Genomic DNA, 8777 nt, shown 5'->3' with positions numbered 1-8777 from the left:
TAAGAATCTGAGGCAACCAGGAATTAGACGTTGTTCACAAGATCCGGATTCACACGTTTGTGATCCTGCTGCCCTTGATCTGTCTCTGCGTCTTAACCAAGACAAAAAGACAGAAGACCAAACATGGTGAAGTCTGCTGACTGGATGAGGATATACAGTCAGCAATTATTAGGTAATGTACACCATGTTAACTACTCAGATAAGTCAATAAGCAGAAGTAGTTTTTATAAGGATGTATATGTTTTGGTCTGGTCTGTCTTTCATTATCTTCTTTTTTGTTTTTGTTCTTGGCATTTATTTATCTGCACTAAAACATAATTTAAAGAACACCCAGATCAGCCACCCACTCATCTCCTGACAGTCAGCCACGCAGATACATAGTGATGCAGATAACATCTACAGAAATAGCAAAGAAATTGAGAGGAAAATAGACAAGACCACAAGGATGAATAATGCCTTTTTCATGACAGATGGACACAACAATTTAAAAGGAAAATACTGATCAGACAGTCAGATAAAAGTCAAACCCAGCAGACGGACACAAAAACCAGACGATGCCGGCGTGTGAAAGACTGCGGTAGGGTACATCAATTAAACAGGATCGATACCTTTCCTTTCACCCAGGGCAACCTTCCCCGACTCCTTAAATCATCCTCAAAATGAATGATAATAATCCATGAAGAGTGGTTGGATGAGATAAAAAGGCAAAGCAAATGAAAAATAAACATTATTATTGAAAGACAGGATGCTTTAAGACCCGGAGGCCAGGGATTAACATTCAGATTAGCATTCAAATAATTTATTTGAATTTCTGATCAGCAATCCTCTTCAAAGACCTAAATCCCAAGATTAGCAGGTGTTATGCTAAAAAGCTGTGTTTTTTTGTCAGGAACGTAGCTACACTAGCCAAACAAATATGTCTTTGAGTGCGAGGGGCTGGCATGGATGTATGGCTGTAACCATGACGACGGACTGGTAGTTAGGAGCCTTGGAGAGGGGTGCAGTGTTGGAATGTGTCAAACAGACAGAGGGGCGCACATACACCGCAAAGCAAACCCAAAACCTGCTGTTTCACTAAAGACCATCAGCTACATTATTGAGACCACCTACAAATTCCTGGGAGCTTTGGGTCGAGAGGGAAAGAAAGGTCATTTTGCATCATCAATTTTTAATTTTTTTTTTTTTTTATAACACATTCTTTTCCAGTTGCTTTGATTTAAGAGGGGCCCGGCTTAGGGAGTTAAACATAAAAGTGATGAATTTATATTAGAAGAATGAAAAGAAATGATACAGCTTTACTACACTATTTTCAACAAAATGCCAAGTCCTCCTCATTTTATCTGCCATCACTCACTTACTTCTGACCCAATAAAGTAGAGAGGTTTAAAAATACAGCAGTGTAGATCTTAAAGTCCATGTGCTGTAAACATGTTATAAAAGTTATCCATTTAAATGTGCTAAAAATGTACTTGATTTTGTTTGGTTGTGGGAGCTATCAGGAGCATATCTGCAGTAATACTTAATTATGATTCAAATTAGACAGTGATTTCTGCTACTTGGAGTTTACGTCATTCAATTCTTGCACAAACATGATTTCCATTTCTATACTCACACATACTCACAGATGCCAGATCAATTATTGTTGAATTTAAAAAAAACATACAGAGAGAATTGCACTGTGTTACCCTATTAGCTATGACTAAAATAGCCATTGGTGGAGCACAACTAAATACATTTCCTTAAGTAGAAATTGAAGGTACTTGTACTAGCTATGGTTAATTACAGATTAAGACTTTAAATACAAAACATGTGATTGATCTTATAAAATACGATGCCTTATGCACAGTACAAAATTAGCTCCACCTTGACCAAGTAAGATAAAAAGCTACTAATACTCAAATAATATGTTGTATTAATGGTAAAACACTCACAGGGGGATTATTTTTAAAATTATTAGTATTATACGAGAATTATTTTATGTTTTTTTGATACTTTTTAGAATTTAGCTGTTAGTGCAGGACATTTAGCAATATGGAGTGTTTTTAGTTTGCACTTGCTAGTTTGAAAGGATTTAAAAGATCTGAATACTTGGACATGTTGATTTACTGGAGATTTATCTTCTATCCACATGTATATTTCTTTTGCTATTATCATTTATTTCTTGCTAAATGGTTGTGCACACTCATGTTAAAGAGGCACATTATTGTTGTATCTGAATTTTGTAGAACAAAATGGTTTTGTTTTACTTTTAGTGTTTTCTTTAAAAGAAAACACCTGCAGCGCTAAACTGTTGATCATTTTATCATTGTTATCTGTGATATACATACATTCCACACAAGGTACAAAAGAACAATCAATGAATTGTCTGGACTTGCAGCAACCTGCGTTGTATATGTGCGTGTTTGCATGTTTAATCTTCAAAAGGGGAATTCTCTCTCCATCGTACCAGCTAATGTTACTGTGAAACTATTTTGTTCATGTCTTAAAGTATTCAAGCATGCATTTTGCCCCGGGAGGTCTGGCAGAGGAGTCGTCTGATGCCCTTTCTGCCCTCTCTCCCTCTCTCTCTCTACTTTTTTCTCTCTCTTCTTTTCTCTGTCTTTCTAACACACACTGAGCATTTCTCTGTCATGTGGTTGGCGGAGTGTAAAATCCCATCATTCCAGCTGGAAGAGAACAGGTTCGGCAAAATTCCCTTTCCTCCACGTGGAGCCTCAAAGGCACATAATGCAATGGTGAAGCAAGGCACGGCAAGTCTGGGCTCTCCACTAACCCAACCGACAGTGTATCTGCATGACCCTGCAGCGCTTACTTCGAGTCGACTCAGCGGTCTTGCCACGGCCCTTTAGTGACTGCATCATGACCCTTAACAGATCACTGACAGGGTTGGTTTTCCCTGTGCTTTTGCTGGGGATTCCATATACGCACACTGCATTGTAGTGAAGCCTGCAGAGATACAGGTGTCTCGACTCGGATGATTCATACATATAAGGCCTGGTTAAACGGCCTGATATGAATTCTCAAGAGGGTGTGATGCGGCAGCAGCTGTAGTTATGCATATTTGGCTTTGAACAAGGCCAATCTCACTGGTGCCCCTGCCACTCATTGTACACATGATCGGGCCGATATGGATGCTTATTTGTCTTCAGACGTGATGACAATGTCTCCCGCCGCCAGTGACACCCGTGGTCAGCCCTCTCAGCAAGGGAAAAAAGGTTTGTATTCACGCACCAATTTTACACTCTCTTTTGGTCCAGGAGTGTCTTTGTGTGGCAGGGAGCAACCCATTCTCTGTGGCTGTCTGAAAAAAAGCAGCTGTTTCTATAACGCTGTGGCAGCACTTTATGTTGCAGAATGATAAATGAAGGGGAAGCGGCAGAGCTGAGGTGCAGCTGAAGCGCACACACGCAGAAACAATGGCAAAGGAGGGTCCGTGCAGCTACATGGATATACTCGCTACGACTCTCTTTTTTTTTAAGCTTCTGCCTCTCTGTTGCTCACACACACACAGACACACAAACACAAACACACACTTGTTCTCTCTCTCTCTCTTTTTCACTCTATCTCTCTCTCTCTCTCTTGCTCTCTCTCTCTCTCTCTCTCTCTGCAGGTTAGACTCCTGGAGCTCACCCATACCTAGAGGTTATAAGAGCGTGTTGAAGCGGGGAGGGGCTAACAGACTGACATGTCCCACCAGTCCCAGTGCACACCCGGGGGAATGAGAGGTTGGGGCCGCGGTCCCACTGGGACCTGTCGCTCCTCTGTCCTCGGGGCAGTCATCTTCCTTTTGCACAAGCAACCTAATGACAGAGCCCCAAGGCCTCATCACTTCACTAACCCCCCACCCCCCACGCCCCGCTGCCACCCTCCCAGTTCCACGCTCCTCTCTCCCTGTTGTTCTACCCAGGTGCCTGTCAGAGGGGTGTCTGCTTCGCGACTGGTGTAGCCATCCACATAAAGGCCCCACCCCCCCTCCTCCCACCATGCCTCCTCCTCATGGCCCCGGGCTCAGCCTTTCATTTTGAAGTGGCGCAGGCCAGCTCTGCACCAGCCTGGGCCCTCGGCCTGCAGCCTGCTCCATTGTTGCTCAGAGAAAGACTATTATTTCAACTCAATTTACTGTGAGTAAACACTGAGCGATAAGGCCCCCCTGTCCTACCCCACACACACGCACACACACACACACACACACACACACATACACACACACACACACACACACACGCTTCTCTGATCCCTCCCTCCCTGACTGTGGGCTGTAATATACACTGCCAACAAATCACTGCTCTCAGCCCATTGCTATCACTGGCTTAAGAATGGAGCTTACTAATTCACTTTCCAACACAGATCAGAAGACAGGCCTCATGTGTTTCAGAATATGGCTCCACCACCGTTCCGCATTTAAAGGGGCTTGTGGCCCTATGGTGGACTGTTATAAATTTTAAGCAACAGCATTCTCACATCTTTACAAGGCCATTCACATGCTAAACCTGTGCTAATCAGATACAAATATGCAAAGATTGAAACAGTGGAACAGTGTTGCGACAGTTGATTAAAATACAGAATTGTAATCACTTTTGGCATCAGCAATAATATCAAAGACGAGCCATATGATGAATGTCTGCTCAGATAGATCAGCTGCTCTCAGAACAATCATGATGGTAGCTTTTTGTATTTCACAGACAATGGATGCAGAGTGACTTGTGACTCACAGCTGCAGGAATGAGACCTTGTGGCCACGTTTAAAGTTAATGGTGTTAAGATGCACATGCAGCCAAAACAGAGAGTGAAATTCTTCACAGATAAATGTGACGGTAGTGTGATTTTTCATTGTGTAGCACCTTTTTCGTAAAAAAAACAAAGCCATAACAAAAAGCCTATTTGTTCTGTTTTTCACTGTTTTAGCGACAGAAAAGCCCTCGATCCCTCTTCTGTGTGAAGACCTGTACTATGTCTTAATTATACAGAATTATCAGCCAGCTTTAAATAGCAGTCGTTTGCACTGTCTCCGCCTTATGTGGCTAATATAATTATTCAGAGCCTACTTTATCTTAGGCAGAAAGAGGCTGACACAGTAGCACAAGCTAATGTGATAAAAGCTTAGCATATCACGGCTTGATTCGAGGATTTTAAAGGTAAGTGTTTATGACAAGGTAATAATGCCTCATGCAAAAGGCTGGCCTGTAAATTGGTTAGTTAAGGCATGATGGATGAGGGGAAGCCTAACCTTATTTCCAATAGAGCCTCTTGATTTCTAGAGCTGTGGATAATGAATTTGATTTAATTAGACCATCCCTCATCTAATTAAGAGTGGGAGAAATCTGACCCTGTGTGTAGTCTTAAAACGGGCACTGCTACCATATGGACATATCGGAGCAACTGCAAATTCAGCATTTGGAAAAGAAACAAAGGCTTTGTTAAAGAGTCCTCACATTAGCCACAATTACTATTCATCTAAGGCATCCTTCACAGAATATAAAAAACATAATCAATAAAAAAATATGATTATTGTCTGAAATAAAAACAAACTACCAGCCAGTAAAGAATATAGTTGAGAAGATGGTACGGGGGATTAGTCAACAACTATAAAGGTCCAATTAAAGTAGTGATTCATCATCAGATTATTAATGAAGCTTGTGAGAGTCCTCTGCAGTATTGGTAATGGGTTGCTTGGCCTATCTACAGCTCTCTGGGTAGACCTGCTCCTTACACTGCCAAGATAATCTCTTTAAAGGCCAAGGAGATCCAGCCCACCAGGCCCCCAAAGGCACCCTCATGTTGCTCCCAGTGCCTGCTATACTCTGCGCTTCACCTCACCAGCTTGACAACTCTCATTATGGCTCCAACTTTTCTCAGCATCACCTTGGAGGAAAAAAACTCTCAACTTGATCATCCTGACAGCCCCAGGTGTTGTATTTGTCATCCTCCGACTAACTGGACGTGCTTGCGAGAGCCGGGGATCTGAGGAGAAATGATGCAAAAGTCTGCCTTGTCCAGTGCCACATATCCGAAAGCCTGTTCCGATTTGCTTCAGGGTCTGATGATGGGTGTGGGCGGATGAGATCTCTCTCTAAAATTTCTCAAATCGTCCGTTAGTGCTGTGTATGCTCGAAAGCCTTACAATACTTATCATTGACAGTCCATCTCCTAGTGCCTTTTGTAAGCCGAAGAACAAGCCCTCAACACAAGACCCCATAGATGCTTAGGTAGCCAACAACACTGCAGATCCAATTACCTGTAATACACACTTCAGTTTATCTCACTCCTAGTCATTATCTAAATTGCCGACATATTATTAGGGTACCTGCTTGAGAAGTGTGTGTGTGTTTCTCTTTGTCTCCTAATAGGGCCCAAAGGGAGTGTTGTTTTGTATGGAACCCTCAGTAGGCTCTAAAGGAATGGGCTTCATAACCGTTTTTTTCCAAAACAAAGGCAAGCGGGAAGCACAGAACACTTCGCCATTATGCACCAAACACAAACGTATCTGTCATGACATGGTGAGTGGTTGGAATCAGGAGATTAATTATGTGATTGTAAAGAAAGGAGCCCGGCCCTCAGTCGGCGTGGTCCCTCATTACATTACCTCGGGCCTCCAGAGGAACCCAATTGACTTCAGAGGCACACAGCTCCTCCACAGAAGACCTATACTGATTGAAAAGTCTGACAACTATTAACGGTTAATTTTGCATGGCCCCAGTAGTAGTAGTAGTAGTGCCACTCCAGTGTAATTCCAGCAGGTGAAGATCACACCACCAAGGTTGAACGCCCTCTTATTCAGGATGATTGAATACTTTGGATTTAATTGACACTTATATCTTAAATGCTCTTCATTACAACAACTCGGCATTTAAGGTCCTCTTTCTTGACTCAGAGGTTGTTTTTTTCAAGTGAAATCCAGAGCGAGCTCAGTAGAAAAAGCAAAATTCCTTAAAAACCATGAATAATCCTGGTACATTTTATTTCAAATAAAACTGCTTTTAAAAAAGCAGCGTGCCTTGTGTTTGACAAGTGCCTTGTGTTTGACCGCCAACATTCCTTTTAAGATCATAGATATTAAGAAGAAATAATACTCTAAGAGGAGAGAACCTCAAACTGCAATTGTGTGAGCACATTGGATTGTACAGCTACAGGTTGTAAAGAAGCTCTCCTTCTGTATCTTTGCTTATCAGTCTCTATGCTTTGTTGGATGTTGGCACTTATTTAATGAGCAGACCAGCACTGAGACTGTCTCATGCCCACAAAGGGAGAAACTGAAGGCCAATCGCACCTCGCATCATTCAAATCACATCCGTGCAAGCGAGATGTACTCTTGACACTGGCCGCTCCTCGGAGAGCTATATATGCAATTGCAGAATAGCTGCGGCTAGAAAATGTCCCATCCATAGGGACGCTCACAAGCAATAACACACCGTATGAGAGACAGACAGCTAGATTGAATAGAGAGACAGCTAGACAGGAAGAGATCAAGTCCAATCCGGCTCCCGTCATCTGGCTGTATGTTCACAGGTCAGGCTTAGATAATCTAATTCCTGGGCTTTCCCACAAAAAGCCAAGTGCCACTCAGGAGGAGTGGTAGGAAGAGAGAGAGGGAGGGGGGGGGGGGGTTGGGAAGTGGATGTGGAGAGGGTGGTGGTGTTGGTGGGCTTGAATAATTATGAATCAGGGAGCTTAACCTTCTGGGGAGTTAATATGAAGAGCACTGGGAATAGGGGAGTGGGACTCTTTATTTCCCTGGGGTGCCCCTAATGCCATTGTGAGGGAATGGAGAGATCAGGACACGCAGCAATATCGTGTCTGTTAGCCACCATATGAGCAGCTGACCCCAGAGCCAGGCTTCACAATCACACCTGCCGTCATCAGGGCTAATTTCTTAAACATATCAATAGCGCTCTGCCACACCGGACCATTGATTCAGCCGGCGCACGGAGTGACAAGACCCGACCCCCTCTCGACTTCACCCCCTCATCCTCTCCGCCAACAGACACATTGAATCACCAGCGATATATGGGCTGTACATGAGAAGAAAGAAAAGTTGGATGATAATCAAATCACAAATAAATAAATCAATTTAATATCTGTTGGAAGTCTTGCAACAATTCCATGCCAATCTGCAAATACAACAAACCTACAAAAAAAGCCTATTTACATCCATGGCGTTTCTTCTTTGCCAGCCCACATGCACAGTTAGCAGTAAGAGACACAAACTAAAGGAGCAGGGAAGACAAAGAGAGGATAGAGACACAGACCGAGGGTTAGATAAATCACAGCATGCAAAGAAATGATACTTTGCAGCCTTTGGCTCTGCGAGAGCCGTGATCTGGAATTCTTTTATTTGGAGCGGAGGCCTCTGTCCCAGGCTCTCACCGGGGGAGTCTGCTGTCATGTTTGCAAGCATGGAGGTTGAGAGATTGGCTGGCTGGCTGGCTGAGTGGCTGGCTGGCAGAAAGAGGCTGTTGTGTGGCTGTGGCAGCAGTAGCCGCAGCAGCCTATGGCAGCACAGACCTCGACATCTGGATCCAGTTTGCTGGGAGCACTCTCAGACAGGCCTGACTCTGCCAAGGGGAATCTCAACCCTTTGATTCCTACTCCCATGGCCCGCTCTAATTGTCATCCCTCATTATTTAGTCAAAGGTGGAGGGATGAATCATAAACTATTACATAGAAATGACATTTCCTGCTCCCAGAGAAATCCTCCTCAGCCTCGCTCCCCCTCTCATCTCAGCTGATAAGGACAATGAATTGTATACACGGTTGGAGTGCAAACATCTCTCATCTCT

At 43.4% G+C, this 8777-nt stretch overlaps 1 protein-coding gene across 1 annotated transcript in view; it reads right to left on the bottom strand.

Annotated features, from left to right (window-relative positions):
- lmx1bb (LIM homeobox transcription factor 1, beta b) overlaps positions 1 to 8592 on the bottom strand; it is a 25386-nt gene extending 16794 nt beyond the window's left edge. Inside the window, exon 1 of the mRNA XM_034872263.1 lies at positions 8503 to 8592. Within this exon, the coding sequence (XP_034728154.1) occupies positions 8503 to 8592 (90 nt within the window). The remainder of the gene's footprint in view (positions 1 to 8502) is intronic.
- Between the last annotated feature and the right edge of the window lie 185 nt (positions 8593 to 8777).

The sequence above is a fragment of the Etheostoma cragini genome, chromosome 5, assembly GCF_013103735.1.
Source record: "Etheostoma cragini isolate CJK2018 chromosome 5, CSU_Ecrag_1.0, whole genome shotgun sequence".
NCBI lineage: Eukaryota > Metazoa > Chordata > Actinopteri > Perciformes > Percidae > Etheostoma > Etheostoma cragini.
Note: the sequence above shows the minus strand (reverse complement) of the source record. Positions and strands in the feature narration are given on the sequence as shown.